Source organism: Eurosta solidaginis, chromosome 5, assembly GCF_040869045.1.
Source record: "Eurosta solidaginis isolate ZX-2024a chromosome 5, ASM4086904v1, whole genome shotgun sequence".
Classification (NCBI taxonomy): domain Eukaryota; kingdom Metazoa; phylum Arthropoda; class Insecta; order Diptera; family Tephritidae; genus Eurosta; species Eurosta solidaginis.
In genome coordinates this window covers 187,781,620-187,808,558 of record NC_090323.1, presented here as the reverse complement: position 1 = coordinate 187,808,558, position 26,939 = coordinate 187,781,620, and the positions used below count along the sequence as shown (strand labels likewise).

Below are 26,939 nucleotides of genomic sequence, written 5' to 3'. Positions count from 1 at the left end.
CTTTATTTTATCGAAAGCGTGAGGCTTCAAATTTAAAGCTCAAGTCATGGACTAAATGATACTAGATAATTTTTAATGATACATACCAGTATTTTCTTTATATTATTCCTATCAATTAAATTACTTGATCCGCACAAACAATCATCCAAAAGTGAATAAAAATTTAATTTAATTGAAATCATTGAAAATTTTTATTGAAATTTTATAAATCGTTAATACTTTTTACTATAAAAATACATTACATAAATGTGTAGTACGTACAATCGTTAAGTTATATAAATTAGTCGTTCGTGAGATACTGGCAAAAGAGTTTCGGTTAAATAAAATTCGCATCACTAAATAATTTAAAACTAATGATAATTTTATTTATGAAGTTTGCTTAGCTCAAAATGATTTTAAAATACATTACTAATACATTTCATTTTTTTTTTAGATATTTTCACATTGTTTATAAAAATAAGTACTCTTTGAATAAATACATACTTAAATTTAAGTTAAACGTGATTGCGCCAAATAAAATTATTTAATCGTGGCATTAATTATGCAAATAATCATATTGACGCATTTGATTAGTTCAGTTATATGAATCTTTAGATGAATTAAGGATTGACTTCCTCTTATTTACTTAATGGATTAATATTATTTAATAGTATTTAAACCTGTTTGATTTTGTAAGCATGATCTGTGTATAGTTGCGATTATTACTTAGGGTGTGTATGTACATTAGGGTGTTTGGAAAAATAATTTTTTTAATCTACAATTTTCAAAATAATTTTTAAAAATAGCATAGCCGGCGAAATTAAGCCATACATTTGAAATAAAATTTCTAGATACCAATGACTTGCAACAGCAAACAGAAAAATAGCAGTGAAAGTTTTCAACAATTATGTCAATTATATTCGTTTTTTATTTTTTTTTATTTCAATAGTTTAAGAAAAAATGTTTATGAATTAGTAACTGAAACTATGCAACCAGTGTCAAAAACATTTTTTCCAAAATTCGAGAAAATTTTACGAAAATTTCGATCTTTTTATTTAGAGTGCTCGAAAGTTTTTTTAATATGCAGTTTTGTAGCTCAATAAATTTTAGTCTCTTAACTTCGCATTGATTTTTGACAATTTTTTCCGAAGGGTGTTTCAGATTTCGTCCATATAAAGAAAGAAATTTTCGCACTATGTATGGAAGAAAATCTAAAACAGCCTTGCGAAAAAAAACTTTAAAAAATCAAGGCGAATCTTAAAATACCTATAACGTGTACTTTGTCAGATTAAAATTGATTGGGCTACAAAACAGCATACTCAAAAAAATGCGGAGAACACCGAACTCAAAATCCGAAATTTTCGTAATTTTCTCGATTTTTCGAAATTGCTCGAAAAGGTTTTTGAGATTAATTTTGATTTTTTCAGTTACGAAATTCATTTTTTCCAAAAAAAAGCTGAGAATAAAAAGTGAAGAGTTTAATTGACGAAATTTGATAAAAATTCCCGCTGCTATTTTTCTGTTCGACTAAGCGACAGAACGTGTGTAGCTAGAAGTGTACAATTTTTCTATTCTTCGCGGATACATTTCTAGAGTTGGCATATAAAGTGGTTTTAGAGAAATAGCGCGGTTTTTAACTGTGACTTCTCAGTCGCAGCGAGTTTTATCCGCGCATATGACTGCACAGTGATGGCGGAGCTATGTGATCTTAATCGCAATTCAAAATCACGTTTATCACTAATTGCAATCACAGACATAATCACAGCTCTCGTCATAGCAGAAATTAGCGGGCGAACCATGAATCAATGAATCTGTGATTTATGTCACAATCGTAATCCACATACAGGCACAAATCACAGAATCAGTGGTTTATATTATGGCGGCTAATTGTGGTAGAGTGCTACGCGTTAACACGTCGAAGATGCTAGGATTAAGTTCCGGGTAAAGCAACATCAAACATTTTCAAACAAGTTGTTTCAATTAGAAGAAAGTTTTTCGAAGCGTGATCTATTCGGTGGGTTTCGCGAATTGATAAGCGTGATTCCGAACAAGACTCAGAAACCGTCAAGTAGTTAGGTCAATTTTTTCACAGCTGTCGCTATGATATGCTGCGGTCTTTCAGTCGCAGTGCTTCTCGTGGCAGTATAATAATTTAGCTGCGGAAATATGAATCAATAAATACGTGGCTTATCCTGCTACCCACTGCTATATGTCGTTCCCATTTTCTTCTAAAAGTCGCAACCGTAGTGCAAAATCACTGATTGTCTCTGTGACTGTGTTTATTGGTAAACGTCAATTCAATTTCTTTCTTTCATGGTTGGCAATCTGCAATCTACTGTGATCTTTCAGTCGCTGTGATATTTTCCAGAATGAAATAAACTTTACTTAATGATTTTATGCCTTTAAGTGATTACAAATCATCACTTTGAAAAATTATATTTTTTCTAATATTTAGAAAATATAGTTTAAAAACTTTAATTTTTTAGGCACACCCTAACGCGCATACGGATTTATCTTCTAGTACTTGCTAGCTTTACACTTCATAAACAACTTATTTAAAGTTACAAATTATGCTCTTACAAGGAGTTACACAATAATAGTCATAACAATTAATTGAATATTCACAGTTTTCGCATGGACTTCCCTGCTCTTTTGTCAGAAGAAAAATTAACACGCGTTTTATTGCGCAAAACAACAAAACGTCATTAACACGTTCGAGAAAATATTAAATAAAAACAAATTAATATTTGAACAGTTGCGCAAACTTTGTGACATGCGTTGTGACTGACGTACATTGTGACTCGTGTGACTCATTGTAGGAAACAGCTGCGTTCACAGCTGTGCGCCAGAGAAGTAACCATAGTGCACTGGCTGCTGAGTGACGGATGTAAAATAGTTGTTGTTGGCGAGGCATTTTTGTTATTTCATGGCACTTTGACATTTCATTTGTGACTTTTGAACGCCAGCTGTCAAATTTTTAACATCTTTGAATACATCAAATGAATACATTCATCAGAGACACACTCACTACTTTCGCACTAAAAAATATTTCACAGCCCCAAATAGTCGGTTGTAACTCCGGTATGAGCTAAGCTCTCATTTTGTGTATTGTAGACATTTAGCGTCGCTCTCAAGTCTTATTCAGCACAGTTAAGAAATTTTCGACACGTGCCTCATTCATTGCCGCACTTTCCTCATTCAACAAATCACTGATCGAATATGCAGAGAGTGTTCGTGAAAGGCGACGCTGCGAAAGTATATCATCGATAGAGGTGACAGGTGAGAGTGTTTTGCAGCCGGCATATATGAAATTATCACTTTGTTCGGCACTGCGTGCAATTGCGGCAAAAATATCCTCTAAACTTGATTTGATATTTAACTGTGGCCGAAAGAGCACAGGCGAAGATGGTACTGGTGGTGAGTCGGAAAGTGGTGATGAGCTGGCAGCTGGCGAGACGGTTGATGGTGTGGTCGATGTGCCAGCACCATAATTCAGTGCATTGGGCGCTTGTCGACGCATTCGTGAACGTTGTGGTGGTGATGCGTCACGCATCCAACTGGGTTCACCGCATTCATTCTCGTTTGCTTGTTGTTGCAGCAAATTTAATGAGTTCTCTAGTTCTTCCGATGAGAGTAGCTGTGAAAGACGTGATGCATTCAACACAGTGGACTTAGTTGGCGTGGACTCAGTCGCTCTTTTCGTCGTATCGTCCTCCTGACATTGTATTGTTGGTGTGACACGATTAATTTTTTTGCCCAACAACACTGGTGACACTGTAACAGTGGGCACATTTTCGAACATTTTTGCTATTTGATTCACGTGTGTATTAGTTTGTATGGATGCAGGTTCTACTTGACGTTTGATTTGTATGATGGACGGTGTATCCGCTTCGGTGCTGCATGCCGCTGTGCTGTGACGTTTAGGGTATACGCGTGTTACAGCTTTACGTGCTTTGGGTTTAGGCATTGCTTGTCCCATTGTATGGCAGCAGCTGTCTGGCGCATAGCAGCGATGGTATTTTTTTCGATTGGCTTCGTAGTCGGCGTCGGCGACGGATTTGATGCGACAAAACGATTTTGGTATGAGTGTGACAAAGACATATGTGAGAAGGATGTAGGGAAAATAAAACCAGAAGGTCTCAAGGTATGCGAGGTAATCTGCACACATTTTGTTGTGTTCTGTGGTGAAATTTTGCATTTGTGGTGAGTATCTGTTTTAAGCAGGTTTTATGATTTTTTCACAGTAAGTTCCTTATCTCAAAGTTTATCTTTTTGTATCACAAAATGGGTTATTGCAGTCTCAGTTTTTATTTGCTATTGACTTTTTTATATATTAAGAAGGCATGTTTTCACTATATCAGCACTGTAAAAAATATATCATTTATTTTAGGTTAATTCTTATTAAGTATTTGCTTTCGATTATTTCATCTTTTTTTATTTATGAAATAAAATCTTTCGCTTTATTAGATTTTTTTTTTTAAATAATATCATCAATCAGAAATTTATTTTTATCAGTGGCTTTTTATTATTATCGAGTTTTAATTTTTTTATGGGATTAGTTATTAGTTTTGTTATTTATTTTTATGTTTGCAGTTTTTTATTAGTTTTTTCTTTTTAAAATGATTTTTTTTAGTCCGCTATTCCTACGATATTATTAAGTTAGTCAATTCGAAAAAAAACATCAGCAATTATATCTTAAAAAAACACAATTACTCAGTTTTTAATCATCAAAGAAAAGAGAAGAAAAGAAAAGAAAAGAAAAGAAAGGATAAGAAAATAAAAGAAAAGAAAAGAAGAGAAAGAAAAGAAGAAGAAAAGAAAGGGAAGAAAAGAAAATAAAAAGGAAAAGAAAGGAAATGAAAGGAAAGCAAAGGAAATGAAAAGAAGGGAAATGAAAGGAGAGGAACGGAAAGGAAAGGAAAGGAACAGAAAAAAGGGGAAGGAAGGAAGTACTGAATATTTACACCTCAAACTTCACGGAGATTTGATACGGAAGACCTTTACTTCCAAATACAATATTCAATCGTGTATATTTGTGCATGTATGTATATTAACCCGGGTCGATTTGTATGGACGAAAGTTAACCGATATCGCGCCATCGATTTTTCGATAGGATTTGAGCTCAGGAAAAAAGAGTTCCACTACGCATACCCAAAAAAATATTTTTGTTTTTTCACAAACTGCTATCGCCAACGTTTTTAGCGAACATTTTTGGGTCGGAAATTTTTTTAGTAGATCATGAAAAAACATTAAAAATCAAAGTCGAAAAAAATAAGAAAAAATTACTTTTTTTCCTGAGCCCAAATCCTATCGCAAAATCGATGAGCGATAAAAATAAAATAAATAAATGTAAGGCGCAATAACCTCCGAAGAGCTTTTAGGCAGAGCTTTTCTTCCAATTTGCGTAGTGCTCCTTTTTTATTTTTCCTACAAATTGGCCGGACGCGACCTACTTGTTTTATGCCGACTCCGAATGGCACCTGCGAGGCAGATGAGTTTTCACTGAGAGCTTTTCATGGCAGAAATACACTCGGAGTGCTTGCCAAACACTGCGGAGGGGCGACCCCGCTTAGAAAAATTTTCTTCTAATTGCAAAACCTTATTTCTAGAGTTTTGATGTTGCTTTGCCCGGGGTGTGAACCCAGAGCATTCGGTGTGGTAGGCGGAGCACGCTATCATCACACCACGGTGGCCGCCACGCGATATTGGTTAATAAATCGACCTAGTCTAATGTATATATTTTTATGTTTTTTACCAACTTTTTAAATTTTTGTTTTTTTTATAAGAGCTCTAAATTTGTTAAATAATAAAGTTCATGGAGCTTTGATAGTTGGACTTCTCTTATTTTAAATATATTTTCTGTTGTAATAAGGAATAACTGCCAAAATGAGTTTTGAAATTTTCCAAAGAAGTTTTGGAAGTTGAAACATATTGACTGAAACTCGACATAATCTTTTTGGTGTTTGGCTAATAAAATCTTAAGTTTTTCAGAAAAATCCATCAAAGTGTATGTGATCATAGATATAAGTAAGGAAACACAATGATGTCAAAAACTCAATTTAATCTTGGTTGCTATAACTTGCAGCCACAGCTTTCACAAAACTTTATGAACTTTTTTTATATCTTCTTTTATGTATTTGGAGTAAATTTATAAATTTAACTTTAAGTTTTAGTGCTAGTAAAATTCTTCAAACTTTTTTATTAATTAAAATTTTTCTCCACTTTTTGAAAAATTTCGCACGTGGCGAGCGCCTATGTCCTGTGTCTACGAGTTCACTAATTAAACTAAATATTTTGCGTTCTTACAATGGAATTTGTAAAAATATATTGCGGTTTGTACCGGCAAAATGTAGATATGTATGCTTATGTGTAAAAATATTTCAAATCGTAAATCAAGTAAAAAGTTCTTTGAAGCGTATGCAATTTGCATATTAATTTGCCAGCAGCCGCATCTTCAGGTGTCAGCCCACGCATTTTGTATCCAATTGCAAAAGCGAAAAGTTCCAAATTCATAAACTCGTGCAGTCACACCTTAAATTTTTTTTTTCTTTATAATATGCAACAAAATTGCAGAATGCACCAAATTTTGTGCATAATTGTGCGGGAAACACAAATAAAAATATGAAAAATAAAAAAAAAATTTAAACTGCCGGTAATATTTATTTAAGTTGTTACGTTAGTTTGAATTTGTTTAAACTTTATTGATTCTGTAGATAATTTTAACTTTAATGACAATTTTTTAGCATCAAAATATTTGTATATACTTTTTTAGTTTTATATTTTGTTTTCATATTAGTGTAATTTTTAGCAAATTTTTTGCTTTAATTTTAATTTTAATTAAAATTTTTTAGCATCAAATAATTTTTTTATAATTTTTTTATTCCCAGCTGTACTTGTACACAGGGTATTATAACTTTGATTGGATAACGGTTGGTTGTACAGGTATAAAGGAATCGAGATAGATATAGACTTCCATATATCAAAATCATTAGGATCGAAAAAAAATTTGATTGAGCCATGTCCGTCCGTCTGTCCGTCCGCCCGTTAACACGATAACTTGAGTAAATTTTGAGGTATCTTGATGAAATTTGGTATGTATGTTCCTGAGCACTCATCTCAGATCGCTATTTAAAATGAACGATATCGGACTATAACCACGCCCACTTTTTCGATATCGAAAATTTCGAAAACCGAAAAAGTGCGATAATTCATTACCAAAGACAGATAAAGCGATGAAACATCGTAGGTGGGTTGAACTTATGACTCAGAATAGAAAATAAGTAAAATTTTGGACAATGGGCGTGCCACCGCCCACTTTTAAAAGAAGGTAATTTAAAATTTTTGCAAGCTGTAATTTGGCAGTCGTTGAAGATATCATGATGAAATTTGGCAGGAACGTTACTCCTATTACTATATGTACGATTAATAAAAATTAGCAAAATCGCCGACTTTAAAAAAAAAAATTTTTTTAAGTCAAATTTTAACAAAAAATGTAATATCTTTACAGTATATATGTAAGTAAATTATGTCAACATTCAACTCCAGTAATGATATGGTGCAATAAAATACAAAAATAAAAGAAAATTTCAAAATGGGCGTGGCTCCGCCCTTTTTCATTTAATTTGTCTCGAATAATTTTAATGCCATAAGTCGAACAAAAATTTACCAATCCTTTTGAAATTTGGTAGGGGCATAGATTTTATGACGCTAACTGTTTTCTGTGAAAATGGGCGAAATCGGTTGACGCCCAGCTTTTATACACAGTCGTGCGTCTGTTCTTCCGCATGGCCGTTAACACGATAACTTGAGCAAAAATCGACATATCTTTACTGAACTGAGTTTACATACTTATCTGAACTCACTTTATCTTGGTATAAAAAATGAACGAAATCCGACTATGACCACGCCCACTTTTTCGATATCGAAAATTACGAAAAATGAAAAAAATGGCATAATTCTATACCAAATACGAAAAAAGGGATGAAACATGGCAAGGTAATTGGATTGGTTTATTGACGCGAAATAAAACTTTAGAAAAAACTTTGTCAAATGGTTGTGACACCTACCATATTAAGTAGAAGAAAATGAAAAACTTTTGCATGGCGAAATAAAAAACCCTTGAAATCTTGGCAGGTATTACATATGTATATAAATAAATTAGCTGTATCCAACAGATGATGTTCTGGGTCACCCTGGTCCACATTTTGGTCGATATCTGGAAAAAGCCTTCACATATACAACTACCACCACCCCCTTTTAAAACTCTCATTAATACCTTTAATTTGATACCCATATCGTGCAAACACATTCTAGTCACCCCTGGTCCACCTTTATGGCGATATTTCGAAAAGGCGTCCACCTATAGAACTAAGGCCCACTCCCTATAAAAATACTCATTAACACCTTTCATTTGATACCCATATCGTACAAACAAGTTCTAGGGTCACCCCTGGTCCACCTTTATGGCGATATCTCGAAAAGGCATCCACCTATAGAACTAAGGCCCACCCCTTTTAAAATACTCTTTAACACCTATCATTTGATACCCATATTGTACAAGCGCATTCTAGAGTCACCCCTGGTCCACCTTTATGGCGATATCTCGAAAACGCCTTCACATATACAACTAAGAGACACTCCCTTTAAAACCCCTCATTAATACCTTTAATTTGATACCCATATCGTGCAAACACATTCTAGAGTCACCCCTGGTCCACCTTTATGGCGATATTTCGAAAAGGCGTCCACCTATAGAACTAAGGCCCACCCCCTTTTAAAATACTCATTAACACCTTTCATTTGATACCCATATTGTACAAACGCATTCTAGAGTCACCCCTAGTCCACCTTTATGGCGATATCTCGAAGACGCCTTCACATATACAACAAAGAGCCACAACCTTTTAAACCCCTCATTAATACCTTTAATTTGATACCCATATCGTGCAAACACATTCTAGAGTTACCCCTGGTCCACCTTTATGGCGATATTTCGAAAAGGCGTCCACCTATAGAACTAAGGCCCACCCCCTTTTAAAATACTCATTAACACCTTTCATTTGATACCCATATTGTACAAACGCATTCTAGAGTCACCCCTAGTCCACCTTTATGGCGATATCTCGAAAATGCCTTCACATATATAACTAAGAGCCACTCCCTTTTAAACCCCTCATTAATACCTTTAAGTTGATACCCATATCGTGCAAACACATTCTAGAGTCACCCCTGGTCCACCTTTATGGCGATATTTCGAAAAGGCGCCCACCTATAGAACTAAGGCCCACCCCCTTTTAAAATACTCATTAACACCTTTTATTTGATACCCATATTGTACAAACGCATTCTAGAGTCACCCCTGGTCCACCTTTATGGCGATATCTCGAAAACGCCTTCACATATACAACTAAGAGCCACTCCCTTTTAAACCCCTCATTAATACCTTTAATTTGATACCCATATCGTGCAAACACATTCTAGAGTCACCCCTGGTCCACCTTTATGGCGATATTTCGAAAAGGCGTCCACCTATAGAACTAAGGCCCACTCCCTATAAAAATACTCATTAACACCTTTCATTTGATACCCATATCGTACAAACAAGTTCTAGGGTCACCCCTGGTCCACCTTTATGGCGATATCTCGAAAAGGCATCCACCTATAGAACTAAAGCCCACCCCTTTTAAAATACATCATTTGATACCCATAATGTACAAACGCATTCTAGAGTCACCCCTGGTCCACCTTTATGGCGATATCTCGAAAACGCCTTCACATATACAACTAAGAGCCACTCCCTTTTAAACCCCTCATTAATACCTTTAATTTGATACCCATATCGTGCAAACACATTCTAGAGTCACCCCTGGTCCACCTTTATGGCGATATTTCGAAAAGGCGTCCACCTATAGATCTAAGGCCCACTCCCTATAAAAATACTCATTAACACCTTTCATTTGATACCCATATCGTACAAACAAGTTCTAGGGTCACCCCTGGTCCACCTTTATGGCGATATCTCGAAAAGGCATCCACCTATAGAACTAAAGCCCACCCCTTTTAAAATACATCATTTGATACCCATAATGTACAAACGCATTCTAGAGTCACCCCTGGTCCACCTTTATGGCGATATCTCGAAAACGCCTTCACATATACAACTAAGAGCCACTCCCTTTTAAACCCCTCATTAATACCTTTAATTTGATACCCATATCGTGCAAACACATTCTAGAGTCACCCCTGGTCCACCTTTATGGCGATATTTCGAAAAGGCGTCCACCTATAGAACTAAGGCCCACTCCCTATAAAAATACTCATTAACACCTTTCATTTGATACCCATATCGTGCAAACACATTCTAAAGTCACCCCTGGTCCACCTTTATGGCGATATTTCGAAAAGGCGTCCACCTATAGAACTAAGGCCCACCCCCTTTTAAAATACTCATTAACACCTTTCATTTGATACCCATATTGTACAAACGCATTCTAGAGTCACCCTAGTCCACCTTTATGGCGATATCTCGAAAACGCCTTCACATATACAACTAAGAGCCACTCCCTTTTAAACCCCTCATTAATACCTTTAATTTGGTACCCATATCGTGCAAACACATTCTAGAGTCACCCCTGGTCCACCTTTATGGCGATATTTCGAAAAGGCGCCCACCTATAGAACTAAGGCCCACCCCCTTTTAAAATACTCATTAACACCTTTTATTTGATACCAATATTGTACAAACGCATTCTAGAGGCACCCCTGGTCCACCTTTATGGCGATATCTCGAAAACGCCTTCACATATACAACTAAGAGCCACTCCCTTTTAAACCCCTCATTAATACCTTTAATTTGATACCCATATCGTGTAAACACATTCTAGAGTCACCCCTGGTCCACCTTTATGGCGATATTTCGAAAAGGCGTCCACCTAAATTAAGGCCCACTCCCTTTAAAAATACTCATTAACACCTTTCATTTGATACCCATATCGTACAAACAAATTCTAGAGTCACCCCTGGTCCACCTTTATGGCGATATCTCGAAAAGGCGTCCACCTATAGAACTAAGGCCCACGCCCTTTTAAAATACTCATTAACACCTTTCATTTGATACACATGTCATACAAACACATTCCAGGGTTTCCCTAGGTTCATTTTCCTACATGATTTTCCCTTATTTTGTCCCCAAAGCTCTCAGCTGAGTTAGTTTTATATTTTGTTTTCACATTAGTGTAATTTTTAGCAAATTTTGAAACTTTTTTTCTTTAATTTTATTTTTAATTAAAATTTTTTAGCATCAAACTATATTTATATACTTTTTTTATACCCAGCTGTACTTGTACACAGGGTATCATAACTTTGATTGGATAACGGTTGGTTGTACAGGTATAAAGGAATCGAGATAGATATAGACTTCTATAGCCATGTCCGTCCGTCCGTCCGTCTGTCCGTTAGCACGATAACTTGAGTAAATATTGAGATATCTTCACCAAATTTTATACACGATCTTATCTAGAGCCAGAATAGATTGGTATTGAAAATGAGCGAAATGGGATGATAACTACGCCCACTTTTTATAAACATATATAACATTTTGGAAAACACAAAAAATCTGATTATTTAGTAAATAAATCACCTAGAATGTGGAAATTTGACGTGTGGACTGATATTGAGACTCTTGATAAAAATTTGAAAATATTTTTTTAAAATGGGCGGAGCACCGCCCACTTGTGATAAAATCAATTTTACAAATATTATTAATCATAAATCAAAACTCGTTAAATCTATCGTAACAAAATTCGGCAGAAAGGTTGCCTTTACTATAAGGAATGCTTTGAAGAACAATTTACGAAATCGGTTAAGGACCACGCCCACTTTTATATAAAAGATTTTTAAAATAGTCGTGAACGAATAAAATAAGCTATATCTTTGCAAAAAAGAGCTTTATATCAATGGTATTTCATTTCCCAAGTGGATTTATAACAATAAATAGGAAAAACTTCATATTTAAAAAAGGCGTGGCACCGCCCCTTTTATGACTAAGCTATTTTCTATGTTTCGGGAGCCATAACTCGAAGAAAAATTAGTTCAGAATAGAACCATATGTATATGTATTATTGCACAGCCTTGTAACAATATTAAGCACGCAAAACAATCAACAACAGCATTTCAAGTGTACAGCTGAGTATGCAATGTTCGGTTTCACCCGAACTTAGACTTCCTTACTTGTTAGTTTTATAGTTTGTTTTTTTTAGCAAATTTCGAAAAATGTTTGTTTTGAATATTTACATATTTTTCTAGCATTTCAAATCATAATACAAAAAAGAAGGTAGTTCCACTCAAAAATTTTTGACGTATTTATGTGCATATATATCGATTGAGAAAACAGTAAAACATGCCATTTTATAGAAGAATAGTGGATAACGACTTATATATTGGTTAATGACTCATATCTTTACGGCAGCTTGACCGCTAGACAGAAAAAAAATACACCAAAAATCCTGTTGTTCTAGCATGGCCCTACAGTGGATATTTCTTAAGCCATGTTAAGAAAAAGTGTACATCCAAAGTGTGCACATCTATGTCAATTCTAAAAGGGCACAGAATGTGTATAGGCGGGGCTGGCCCAGGGTAACCCCTGGTACAACGGGCAAAACTAGTGGCTAACCTGCAGAGCTACAGGGTAATGTTCTCCCTAAAAAATGGTTTGACAATTCCCTCCTAAATCGCAACGCTTGAATTATACAATAAATAAAAAAATAAAAAATGTGGACCAGTAGACAATTTATCAAAAAATTGCGGTGTCGGTTTATAAGGACCTCTTTTGAGCAAGCAATTGACAAACGTGTATGTTTTGTCAAAACGTTCTGAGCAAACGTACGGACACTTAAGAAGGCTATATTCCCATGCTTTGCATACTTCGATCCATGTTTTTTCCACTAAAACAAATTTCGAGAGCTCGAAAAACTTATTAAAAACGTTCTTTTCTAGGCTGATATTTCGTATTAAAATGTTTCCAAGGCATGGGACTCATTTTTTTTCTTTTTTATTTAAAATAGCTGAAAGTAATTTAGTCGTATTCGATAATATGAAATCCATCAAAATTAGAAAAATTCGTAACATTTTTCAATTTGGTAGCTTGTTTTTGGTGAAATTGTCATTGTCCCCGCAAAAGTCAAGTGGCTAACGTCACACTAAATGGAACTACCTCCATTTTTTGTATCATGTTTCAAATAAGAAACATTAAATTTGGTGTTGTTTTTGTTTTCTTTATCAAATTTTCATTTCTTGAATTAAACATTTTTTAAAATTTTTTTTTATATACAAAATATTTTTATTTACTTTGATTTTATTTTGCGTAATTTAAGAAAAAAATTTAATTTTTTTTTGTTTTAAATATGTACACTCTTTTTAATTTTTATATTAATAACCATTAGGTACATTTTGTATCTTCTTATTTGAGATCACTTTTAGCAGTCAATTTGTTGTTGCAGCATTTAATTAATTTTTTATTTTATTTTGTCTCGTTTGAACTGCGTTCTGCCGTCGCGTTCTACGGTCGTTATAACTCGAAATATCAGCGTTAACTGAAATCTCGCCAGCAACTGCGCACAGCTTGCTGCTACCCGGCTTCCGCAGAGGGCTCGCTCGAAAGACTAGTCAAGTATGATACTCATTTACAGTTGTATGGAGCATGCGAGACAAAATTGGCCCCCATCAGAGGAAAAGAATACAGCGTGAAATATTGGTGAATGCTTGGCGCTCTCACCATATTCTGCTCAACTTTGTATGGTTATCAGTACTTTTTGCAGTGAACTACTCTACTGAGTAAAACCGTCATTGCTCTCAACTAAACAAGATCCCTCCGTTTGCGTGGAGCACCTCCACATCTCTTGCGCTTGCTCCACACGCCACATACTCATATTGCTGAAACGTGTATCGATATTTACATATGTATGTATGTACATACATATGTGCCTTATTGTTTGTTTTTATTTATTTTGTGTCAATGAATAATTTGTACTAAAAGCAAAAAAATGTTATTTATTTTTATTCACAAAATGTTTTGTTGTTGGCTTTTCAATAGCCGGAACAGAAGTTGGCAAGTGCATGATACCGACAGAAACAACAACAAATAATCAGCGCTACACTTGGCTGCCTAAAAACTAATGCCGAGCGCTAAGAATCTAGTGGGAAATCAGTTTTGTTTGTTATGTATTTATTTTTATACTCAGCTGAGCAGAGCTCACAGAGTATATTAACTTTGTTCGCATAACAGTAATCCGTAACGGCATAAACTAATCGAGATAGATATAGACTTCTATATATCAAAATGATCTGGGTGAGAAAAGAAATTAATTTAGCCATGTCCGTCCATCCGTCTGTAAACACGATAACTTGAGTAAATTCTGAGGTATCTTGATGAAATTTGGTACGTAGGTTCCTGGGCGCTCATCTCAGATTGCTATTTAAAATGAACGAAATCGGACTACAACCACGCCCACTTTTTCGATATCGAAAATTTCGAAAAACCGAAAAAGTGCGATAATTCATTACCAAAGAGGGATAAAGCGATGAAACTTGGTAGGTGCGTTGACCTTATGACGCAGCATATAAAATTAGTAAATATTTGGACAATGGGCGTGGCACCGCCCACTTTTAAAAGAAGGTAATTTAAAAGTTTTGCAAACTGTAATTTGCCAGTCGTTGAAGATATGATGATAAAATTTGGCACGCACGTTACTCCTATTACTATATGTGTGCTAAATAAAAATTAGCAAAATCGTATAACGAACACGCCCACTTTAAAAAAAATTTTTTTTTAAGTCAAATTTTAACAAAAAATTTAAAATCTTTACAGTATATAAGTAAATTTTGTCAACATTCAACTCCAGTAATGATATGGTGCAACAAAATACAAAAATAAAAGAAAATTTCAAAATGGGCGTGGCTTCGCCCTTTTTCATTTAATTCGTCTAGAATACTTTTAAGGCCATAAGTCGAACAAAATTTACCAATCCTTGTGAAATTTGGTAGGTGCATAGACTCTATGACGATAATTGTTTTCTGTGAAAATGAACGAAATCGGTTGAAGCCACGCCCAGTTTTTATACACAGTCAACCGTCTGTCCTTCCGCTCGGCCGTTAACACGATAACTTGAGCAAAAATCGATATATCTTTGCTAAACTTAGTTCACGTACTTATCTGAACTCACTTTGTATTGGTATACAAAATGGCCGAAATCCGACTATGATCGCGCCCACTTTTGCGATATCGAAAATTACGAAAAATGATAAAAATGCCATAATTCTGTACCAAACATGAAAAAAGAGATTAAACATGGTAATTGGATTGGTTTATTGACGCAAAATATAACTTTGAAAAAAACTTTGTAAAATGGGTGTGACTCCTACCATATTAAGTAGAAGAAAATGAAAATTTCTGCAGGGCGAAATCAAAAACCCTTGGAATCTTGGCAGGAATACTGTTCGTGGTATTACATATTTAAATAAATTAGCGGTACCAGACAGAAATTGTTCTGGGTCACCCTGGTCCACATTTTGGTCGATATCTCGAAAACGTCTTCACATATACAACTACCACCACTCCCTTTTAAAACCATCATTAATACCTTTAATTTGATACCCATTTCGTACAAACAAAGTCCAGAGTCACCCCGGTCCACCTTTATGGCGATATCCTGAAATTGCGTCCACCTATAGAACTATGCCGCACTCCCCTTTAAAATACTCTTTAATACCTTCCATTTGAAACCCATGTCATACAAACACATTCCAGGGTTACCCTAGATTCATTTTGGTGATAATTGCTTGGTGGTCATCTTTTTTGCTTTAGAATTTTCGTGGCCAACACCGCGTCCTGGCTTTTATTATAATCTATATTTTGGTCGACGTAAATATGTTTTGTAGTCAAATAGTAGAATAGATTAGTATAAGGCATCTACGTTGTACTATGGGCCAGGAAAGCTGGTTCAGTGAACAAAATAAAAAAAAGGACATGAAAAAGGTATAGGATATTTCCTCTATCGAATATGAAATTGAAATGTATAAAAATGATAAAGCGGACTAAAATTAAAATTGGGATTTTTCGTTATAAAAAATGTTCCTCTGATATGCAGACTATCTTTAAGTAATTTCTAAATTCTTTATGCTTTTAGAAAAGTTTTAGAAATTTACTTGCGTTATTTAAAAAAAAATTTATTTGTATTTTGAAAAAGAATAAACGGAAAAAGAATCCCTTTCAGTAATTAAATATACAACTTCGTTGCTGTATTAAGGAACACGGTGGTTATATTTCAAAGGAAAAAATGAAAAAGTTCGGATGTTTAACTATATTTTCTGGCAGCAAAACATATATCAACAAAATTTTATCGAACAATGAGCAGAATTTCTTTTCGTTTGCTATAAAAATATCAAAAAACAATGTATTTGTTAAGTATCAAATAAAATCCAATAGAAAATACAAAAAAAAAAAATAGTTATTTCGGTAATTACAAAAAAATCATAAAAATAAATTAAATAAAAAAAATGCCATGAAAAACCATGACCAGGTGGTGGCATAGCGAATTCAACAAATTCCCCGTGCAGAAGAATGACAAGCCAAAAGAAAATTTTCATTGATTTCGGTTAACTGACATATTAAATTAAAAGGCGATGTATGAAAAATAATAAAGAAGCAATAACCTCTTGGGATAACAACACCTGGTACTGAATTCGCATTGTCGAAATTTAAAAATATTTCGTTTCGGTGACAAAAAAAAATGGTATATTTATGAAAAAAAATGCCCCATTATATATCAAAAAAAATTTTGTCGCAAAAAATATACATTTGAAAAACGAATTAAATTTAAATGAAATCGCTAAGTAAAACATATGCATAAAAAAAATGCTATGTAGAATAAATGTTTTTGACGTAGCGCAGGGAAATAGTTTTGATGGGTAATGTCCGAAAATAACCTTTTTTTCGTAATTTTTTTCACGTACATCATCTTTTTTCTTTTTTGAAAATACCTCAGCCAATTTTTTGTTGTTTTTTTAATTTTAAGTGTTTTTTAAATGCCCAAATAACGTTAAGATTTTTGAAATTCAAAACAACAGTTTTATTTTTGGCTATTTTTGATGTTGATAAATGCCCTCAAAGCATATGGATTGTACGAGTAGATTTCTCGCATATTATGTAGTTATAAAGAAACTTCTCTAATATTTTTACAGGCGCGGCCTTTCGATACCGGCGAAATCCTTAAAACCATTTCGAAAAATTATATATATAAATTCTGTTTGGCCATACCATGGAATTTTCCATTCCCATGAGACAAGATAGAAAAAAAAAAAACACAATGGCTTGATCAAACTTATCCATGGTTAGTCAGATGGAATGTTTTCGTTTCGACTACTCATACATAAAATTAAAAAAAATTATCACTAAATTACTAACAAAAATTTAAGTTTTATAGCTTAAACGCAAATTCTTTCCTTATAAATTCGAGAGTGCATATATTTCATTTTAGCGGTTTTCAAAAACAGCAAGTGCAAGTTATAAGTCTCTCAAGCTTTGCATTGATTGAGAATGTTTCAGATTTTCTTCCATATGCAAAAAAGTTGTTCACACTTCGTATGGAGGAAAATCTAAAACACCCTTCGGAAAAAAAATTTCAAAAATCAATGCCAATTTTGAGAGACCTATAACTTTTGCTTTGCTGGACTAGAATTGATTGGGCTACAAAGCTGCACACTCAATAAAACTCAGAAAACTCTGAATAAAAAGATGGAAATTTTCTTAAGATTTTTTAAAATTTTCGAATTTTTCGAACAACGTTTTTGAGAATTTTTAGCATAGTTTTAGTTACAAAATTTGACTTTTGGCCAATAAATCAACTCGCCAGACCCGTAGTACTTTGGCATGCAGCTGTTTCAAATTGACTGCGCATCTAATTTCATTTAAAATATTCATGCTAATATATTTAGCGAAATACTCATATAGACACGTACTTACACATATATCTATGCACACAGTTTTATATACATGTGTACATCTGTACAATATATTATAAAAAAAATGTATGGCGCGATAACCTCCGAAGAGATTTTAGGCCGAGCTTCTCTTCCCATTTTTCCTACAAATTGCCGAGACGGAGCTGGTTGTTTTATGCCGAACACCCTTCGGAAAAAAAAATTGTCAAAAATCAATGCCAATTTTGAGAGACCTATAACTTTTGCTTTGCTGGACTAGAATTTATTGGGCTACAAAGCTGCACACTCAATAAAACTCAGAAAACTCTGAATAAAAAGATGGAAATTTTCTTAAGATTTTTTCAAATTTTCGAATTTTTTGAACAACGTTTTTGAAAATTTTTAGCATAGTTTTAGTTACAAAATTTGTAGAAGTTTTGTATTAACCTATAGAAAATAAAAGCTAAGAAGAATTTAGTAGCCAAAATTTGTCACTGCTATTTTCGTATTCGCTGCTGTATAATTTGTGGATACTTTGTTGTATATTTTCGTTTTTGCTCACAAAAATTAAAATTTAAAATTTTTCTTCTTTATAATAGCTGCCGCCGAAATTCTGTAGTAATTTTTATCATCCGCTTTCTGACTTGAACGTTCCAATGAAATTAACGATAGGAAAAGGTATTTCTCTATTTCTATTTATCTGAGAATTTTAGAGCAGCTATCTCAGAATTTAACTGAGTAGTACCTTATCTCAGAATTATAGGGTGTTTGCGAATTGAGTTCTAATACAAGATATTTTTTAAATGATTTCTAATGGCGTTTTCTTTTCTGAAAAGAGTGTAACTCTGTTCGATCTTCTCTGCTGTCTTGTACGTTTGTGTGTTCCTTTCACAAAATATTTTCCTTTGAATGAGAAAAGGGCCATAATTACCTACAAATTCAGCCATTTTTCAGTGCGATAGCTGACCTTACTCAAAAGATAGAACTTAATAGCGCAACATTTTTTCCAGAAAATAAAACGCAAAGGGAAAATATGAGAGCTATCTCTCAAAATGGTATACTGGACATTTTATACTGTTGTGAAGCCAATAGTCACCTATGCTTGGTAGTCAAGGACCACGCAAAAAACAACAATAACAAAATTAACCAAACTGCATCGAGTAGGTTGTATTGGCATAACCGGTGCTATGAGAGCGTTCCCTCCTTAGAGCCTAAGTGGGAATACCTCGCATTTCTATTCTTATAGAGAAAGAGGCAACATTTGCTGCAGTAAGAAAATTTCATAGGAAATCCCGCTATGCTCACGGTATTTCGAGGTGTTTATTGTAGACAAAACTCTTTGCGAAACAGAGAATACATATAATGACTCTGATTTAGATGTCTGGTTCACAGATGGAGCAAACTTTGATGACGGAAAAACGGGAGCTGGCATCTATGGAGCGAATTTCAAGGAATCGATACAAATGGGATGCTGTTCCACTATTTTTTAGGCAGAAATCCACGCATAAGAAGTTTGCGGTGAAGAATGTCTAGGAAGAGGCCCATATGCGGATAGTATCTTCATTATGTCAGGCGGCCTTAAGCGACCTGCAGTCTTACACAATAACTTCTGAGCTAGTGGATGAATGCATTGGAGTGCTAAACGATCTGGGAGCCAAAAACAAGGTTTTGTGTGAATGAGTTACCGCGCATGAAGATAATGAAGAGACAGACTACCTAGCCAAGCAGGATGCTAGAGCAGCATTCTATGGTACAGAGCCTTTCTGTGGACTCACCAAGGCTGGGGAAACCATAAGTAACTGAGAAACAAAGCAGTGCAGACAACACTGGATAGAATGTCCAGGACAAAGACAGATCAAATTGTTTATGCTCGCAGCAACAAGAGCCAAACTTACTGACCTAATCAGAGATGGCCTACGAACTCTCACTGAGTATTATACGGGGCACTGTAGTCAACAATACCACCTAAGTAATTTACATCCATGCGATACAAAAATCTGTCGCTTTTGTGAGCTGAAGGATAAAACGCCGGTTCACATTTTCTGCGAATGCGTCGTTCTGGCAGGACAGAGATTATCCATCTAGGTGGCGTGACTCTTAGTCCCTTCGTGATATGGCGTAAAAAACCGAAAGAGATACTTAATACATTGAAAGCCTTCACAGACAGTAATAGGCGGAAAGGTCAAGCACAATAGATCGAAATAATAATAACAATAATAATAATAGTTTTAAACAAAACAATCTAGAATATGGTAATCTGGCGTTTTAAGAATTAATGTAGCAGGTTTTCAATTTTATGGGATACTGAAATGTTTGAAACTATAAAGTTGCATACACGGTATTATCGATTCTCCGATATCTCTTTTGACTTTTCACCATATTTGCGGCGTTTTATGAACATCTATGTAACATATTTTGAAAATTATTCTAAATTTCTGTCGAACGCATTATACGAAACGTGACCCACTTTTATTTATGTATTCACAAATATTTTCATATTTTTTATCGCATTTAAATGATCTATTTCTGGTGCATGGAGCATCATCGTTTGTAAATTGCTTTACTTTTTAATAGCGATTTTTAGCCTTGTGACAAATTCTTTTTATAATTACAAACATACTCATATGTATGTGTAATGCGATCTTATACTTTATAAATATTCGCATTCAGGTAAACGTTTTCAAAAATATCTGTTTTCTTTTTTTCTTTGTTTTCCTTTCCTTTTACTTTTGGGGTATTTCCTACGTGATCGCGACATTGTAGCGACAATAACGGTATGAGGCGCGAGCTTATTCATTGCAGTCATGATTTTGGCGTAGCCTCACTCATACGACACCGCCCACCTAAATAATAAATCCTATCTCGCCGTACCTTGATTTCATCGCTTTTGCCCCTTTGGTAGCCACATTTTTATTTACTTGTTGTAGTGTTTATTTTATTTTCTTAAATTTGTTGTTTTTATTTATTTTTGTTATCTATGATATTTTGTTTAATTTCACAAAGTAAAATGGTATGCTCATTGTTGTTATTGTTATTTTGCGTGCATGTTTACAATACAAAAATTTGTTTTTGCAAAATTAAATTTACATATGTACGAATTAACTGAAGATAACGGTACTTAAAGTGGGGCGTCATGGACTTAAAATTTCAATATCTTAAAGTAAATAAAATTAAATTCTTATATCGCCGTAGGATACAAATTTAGCGATGACACTGTTCTTACCAGGCTTTGCTAGTATGGGAACAGAAAGGCAAAAAGCAATGCTATGGGAGTACCAACACTAGAAAGAGAACAAGCTACCTTCATCTTTCTGGTATGCATAGCGAGCTGTACTAGCACACCGTGCGGGGAAGATCTTTGTCACCATTTGCAATCAGTTTTCCCCTCTACATATGTATGTATCTTTAAGTATGGAATAAAGCAACCGTGGTAATTTCATTGTTTCGTCAGTACACCTCTCCAAGTCATTATCGTGGATTTGAGGTGCTGTAGGCGTGGCATAAGCGCCCCGAAGAGAAGTCAGTCACCTGTGATACCAATTTCTAGTTCAGAACTAGACCTAAAGTACTAAAAAAGGTACTAACACGATAGTAACTAGATGTTTTCTAGTTCTAAAATCGACAGTTTGGGTTTTTATATTTAATATTTAATATACACATATTTGATAAAAAAAACTATCTACAAAAAAATAAAAAACAAAAGAAAAACTGGTACTAGCTCTTTAACGATCTTCGACCATGAGTATGCCTTCTTTCCCTAGACTTCGAAGCCTTTCCCATTTGTATTCTCACTGGTTCGAAACTATCGAAAAAAGGGATAGATAAAATCGTACTAGAAGCAACATGTAGAATTTCTCTCCGTTTCGGACCAATGAAATACTTAATACCACGAAAAGAACTAGAGCTAAAATGTAAACTTTAACACTAGTTCGAAACCAACGAATTACTGTTAATAAACCAACTAGCTCTAAAGTGGAAATATGTATCTAGTTCGGAACTATAGAAAACGAGAACTTTTTTCACCGCCTAGGACATCGATGTGTTAAATTCGCCAGTTGAAAGCATATAAAAGAGATAGGGGGCGAACTAGTATTGGCGCACCACTTTTTGTACAAACGTGGGGCACCTTGACACATCAACCTGATGCCTACCATCTTGTTGTTTTGCGCTTCGATTTCTTCTGTCTTTCGCCTAGTTTATTGAGTTCCTTAATAACCTCCATTCAACCTTCTTTGTTGGCAGGTTTTCTGATACTAATGTAATGCTAGAGATCGAGTTTCCCCAAAGGCCTAGACTTCGGTCTTGCTGGAGGTCAGTATAGCTTATCTAAGTAATCCAAATTAATTTAATTTAATACTTTTTTTAAATAATTTATTATTATTTTATTTAGTTTTAAGGTAATATACAAAGATGTTTTATTAGTTTATAAAAGTTTTTTTTTTTTGCTATTTTGTTTTAATTTTTTCTATTCATAATTTATTTTGTATTTTGCCTGGCTTTTTTTTATTTAATTATAATAAAATTTTTTATATTTTTTTTTTTTACAATGTACTTTGTCAATTGGTTTATTTTAATTTCCGATTTAAGTTTTGTTTTAATTGTTTTTGCAGTTAACTGCAAATTTATTTTATTTTAATTAATAACTGACCTTAAGCTCAATAAAATTAAAAACATTTAATACCGTCGCCGAAAACAAAGTATATCATATTTTATTTTATTTAATGTAAGTTTTTTTTTATTTCTTTTTATTATTTTAAATTTTTTTGTTTTTATTTATTTTTTTCTATGTTTTTATATTTTTTATCTATTTCTATTATTTATATTATTTTATATTTCTTATATTTCCTATTTTTTGAATATTTTTCACTTTATGTTAATATTTTTTATACGTTATGTTTATTCGGTAATTTTTCAATTTTTTATATGCTATTTGATTGTGATTTTTTTGTTATTATTATTATTTTTTTTTCTATTTTCATTTTTTTACAGTTGTCCATAGCTTATTTTATTATTATTTTTATTCTTTTTTAATTTTTTTTACTTTCTTATTTTTTTATTGTTTTATTTTTTTTTTTTGTATTTGTTTTTAGTTTGTGCATTATTTTCATATTTTATTGTTGATTTGATATTTTTTTATAATTTTTATTTTATTTTTTTAAATTTTATTGATACTATTTTATTGTATTTTCTTCAATATTTTCCTATATATAATTTTTATTTTACTTGTTTTTAAAATTTTAGTGTATATTATATTTTTGTATTTTATTTTATGTTTTATATTTAATTTGATGTTCTCTTGTTTCTTTTCTGTTCTTATTTTTTACAGTTAACTTTTTTTTTTTAATTTATTTCATATTTTCTTTGAATAATTTTTTGTTCTTTTTTGTTTTTTGTAAGTTTTTCCTCCTCATACTTAACTTTTCACTACATATACTTTTGGTTTTTATTTGTTTCTTGTTCTTAGTTTTTCATTATATTTCTTATTTTGAGTTTTTTTTTTTTTTGTTTTTTTTTTTAATTTTGTTAATTTAATTCAGTTTCTTATTTATTTATTCAATTTCTCATGTTTTTAATTTTGTTTTTTCAGTATCTGCTTGTTTATTTTTTTATTTCTTCTTATTCCTCTTTGTGTTTTTTTTTTTGTTTTCCCATCATTTTAAGATGTAAATAAATTATAAATTATTAATCATCCGTTAAATGATTCTCTTAATCATCGCTTATCACCAACTCAAAAAAAAAAACTTCTTTTACAAAAAATAATACACACATGCCTATTCTTCATATCATTCACAATAATTTCATAATTTTGTGTGCAAATCATTCACTTTTGATTGAGTTGCGTTCTTATGAAGTACATACATTTAGCACTTAGTCACTTGTCATTCTCCAGGGTCTGTGTAAACAAAACTGATGGCGCGGTAAATTTCTTGCACGTATCGCTAAAATCCGCTTTACAAAAATAATTCCACTTTGTACTTGATGCGATAACGAACTGAAGTGACGCACATAAGTAAAGGTAAGCCGAGCTTAAGAGTGGAGGCTTTTAAGCTTCACACATTAAAAACTTAAACTACTAGCACGCTTTGTACACTCGCTTACCGGTGATGTTAGTAAGCGTTTCGAGTGAACGTGCTCAACTAAATGAACGTTATTGTCTCAGCGAGTTAAGAAGTAAAGCACAGTTGGAGAAAGATGAAAGTACGATTGAGCCACACTCGCGCTCACGTTTTCTCGCATATCAAATGAGATGTGCGAGGATCAATAAAGTACTCGCGCATACAAGCCCAAATAAAAATGAAAGAAGAAATCTCGAAAATTGAACGTCTAAATATTAACGCAATGAGTCAGAAGTGCATGTGCAACATTTTCTACTTCAGCTTCAACCTCAAGCTCAACAAAAAGTAAAAATAGAACTTGCATCTTGAAAGGATGACGAACGATTTTAAGGCACTTAAGAAAAGCCAAAAGAATTGACATTCATTGCACAAGATTATCGGCTCGGCACGACTATGTAAATGATGGAGAAATGTTGGAAGAAAAGATTGGTACAGATAATTTTAATTCCCTTCTTGGATGTTGCAGTCGCACGAATGAAAGAACTATGAATCATCTGTTTATTATGTATAGCTTTAGCTTCATTATTTATTTATGTATACGTCCCCTCTCTTGTTCTGAAAGATTTTCCAACTATGTTTTTCCTTCAAGCGTTCATTGAACATAGTATTACTAAACAGCTTTGCCAAAAACCCAGTAAACTTGGAAATGTTATTGGTATATGCCTCGGCGCTCAATTTGAAAACTTTTTGGCAGTCTACAATTAATTTTTAACACAGGAAGATCTCAATCATGCCGTTCGACCTCACATCTTTGTTTCCAATTCGCGTCACAATGACGCTCCCTTCCCTACGCGTTTCTGCGCCCGTACGCACCGTGAGTCTATAGGCAGCGTCGTATTTTCCGAATCAAGACGAGTTTTCTTATCTGGTTAGTTTATTTTATGTGGATTGGCTGTACGGAAGAATACTCTCAATGACCGGTTACATCATCAGGTCGATGGTTGATTTCATTGAGAGCCGAGCGGTGTAATCATCAGCTGTAGTTTCATGAGGAGCTTCTCGACGGCAAACTTTCCTTTGGTCTCTAAGTGCAATTTATCCGCTGTACAGAGACGTGTGGGTATCTTGGCTGCCACAATGTAAGAGTAGAGGGCGCTGATCGATTTTTTTTTCATATTATTCCATTAGGGGATAGCCAAGAAGCTTGGTGTATCAGTTTGTGTTCAAATCTGGTACTACAGATGAAACATATTTCGCACGCCAGGGTAAGTCAATAAACTTTAACACGTTGGGAGATGTTAAATCGTGAAGGCTAAGTTTTTCCACTGCAGGAGGAGACAAAGGGATCTTGGGCGTTAAAGTCTCCAATCAAGACTTTGATTTCAAGGCGTAGGTAGGCATCGTACGTCTTTTTTGTTTCTAATCAAAGAAGACCTTAATCAATTCGGCCGCATCGTTTATTGGTGCAAAAAAATTGCCTTGATGTGGACCGCTACAAGGCGCTCGTTCACAGCCTTGAATGACAGTACTTGGCGGCTAGGTTTTTTCCCCACGAAAATCCCGGCACTATGACGCCGAAGACTTGAGTTTCCCTTTATGACCACTGTAGTGTATGCATGTCCCAAGGCCTAACGTTTCTCTTATTTTTCTCCGTCCTTCGCCTTTCCTGTAGGGCGGTAATATCAGCCTACACCCTTATGCAGACAGGAACGATTCAGGTATCTTCTGTTCTCTCGCGGTAAAGAGTCCGAACACTCCGCCATCTTCATCAGAAAAAGGGGATCTTATAGGAGGCTTGTAATGGTATTCGATGGTAGATGGGTCAACCTACGGAGCGTTCATCTAAAGAGAAAACATAGAGTAGGGAGCATTAACCTTGTCTTTCTTTGCCCTCTGTGAAGACATAATCGTGCAGTATTGCCGGAGCTTGCGCCTTTTGTATTTACCAACCAGGTAGACGTGACCCTGGCTACATCTGCCTTAGTGAACTTTTTCGCATGCGAGCCGTTATCAAAAACTGCCTCCTCCTCCTAATCTAAGCAGATTCATTACTTTAAAGGTGCCTTTCCAACACCAGACCGTCTTGAGGAGTAGCTATAACCTTAACGCGACACACCAGATTACTTTCCATTATTAATCCAACATTTCTTGAATAGGATATCTTTAAACGAGTCCCCGCTCTACATGCTTGAATATTAATATGCCGTTTTTATAATTAGCTAAGAAATTCGTATATGTCCCTGAAGTACACAACGTCCGCCCGGCTGCTTGAGAGAAGTCTTTGCATAATGCTCCAAATCAAGTCCACAGCCAGCCTATTTTTGTGAAAGGTTATTCGTTAAAATTTAAGTGGGTGTCACGATGAATAATTAATTCAAAGATAATTTTTATAAGCTTTCCGCATTCGTAATGACATATTTACATATAACTTCAGCACATAACTTTCTAAGTCGCGATCTTTTTCGCAGCGCTGCGCTTAAGGCCCATCTTTCTCTACGCCCAATAAGTTTACATATAAAGCCATAATCGTGAGTTGCGTTCTTAAGCGCTGTTGTTGGGCGACTTGGCAATAATTTACGTCACAAAAGCGGCTTATAAAAACCACAAGTAAACAACCATAAAGACAACAGCAATAAAGTCTCGACATTTAGGTAGGCAAGCCAGCAAAGAAAAAAGGACAAACTAATAAAAATGAAACGCAGCAACAAAGTTTCAAAGTAAAGTTTGAACAAAATGTTTGCCGATGAGGCTGATATTTATTAAGATGGTAGTAAAGATGCGGAGAATGTTAAAGAAACACAGACAAAAGGCGAGAAAGCGAAGCATAGGTTTGAGAAAAATTTTGTAAGCTTTATGGTGAAAAAACGAAATAAATTTAGAAGACAATTGGCCTGAAGATGGCATGTCGCATGTAAGCACCCTCAAAATTGA

At 34.2% G+C, this 26,939-nt stretch overlaps 3 protein-coding genes across 41 annotated transcripts in view; 1 reads left to right on the top strand and 2 right to left on the bottom strand.

Annotated features, from left to right (window-relative positions):
• The window catches only part of LOC137251880 (supervillin-like), a 505,292-nt gene that overhangs the window by 64,276 nt on the left and 414,077 nt on the right, over positions 1–26,939 (bottom strand). The gene's annotated exons all lie outside the window — the stretch shown is intronic.
• Positions 1–26,939, top strand: part of LOC137251888 (threonine-rich protein) — a 372,454-nt gene that overhangs the window by 220,418 nt on the left and 125,097 nt on the right. The window lies entirely within an intron of this gene.
• Positions 163–26,655, bottom strand: LOC137251886 (uncharacterized). Of its 12 annotated transcripts, none has more exons than XM_067786845.1 (2): positions 23,812–26,655; positions 163–4,342 (listed from the first exon to the last, which is right to left on the bottom strand). In XM_067786845.1, the coding sequence occupies exon 2, from the start codon at positions 4,175–4,177 to the stop codon at positions 3,110–3,112; it is 1,068 nt and encodes a 355-aa protein (XP_067642946.1). In that variant the 5' UTR covers positions 4,178–4,342; positions 23,812–26,655; the 3' UTR covers positions 163–3,109. The 12 variants fall into 12 exon arrangements, with proteins under 12 accessions (XP_067642946.1, XP_067642948.1, XP_067642944.1 ...); XM_067786847.1 differs by lacking the exon at positions 23,812–26,655 and adding an exon at positions 23,720–23,738; XM_067786843.1 differs by lacking the exon at positions 23,812–26,655 and adding an exon at positions 13,324–13,734 and having other exon boundaries at positions 163–4,300.

What these genes read in the sequence shown, in the direction of transcription:
- LOC137251886 (XM_067786845.1), bottom strand. Translation starts at nt 4,177, where the DNA reads ATGCAAAATTTCACCACAGAACACAACAAAATGTGTGCAGATTACCTC.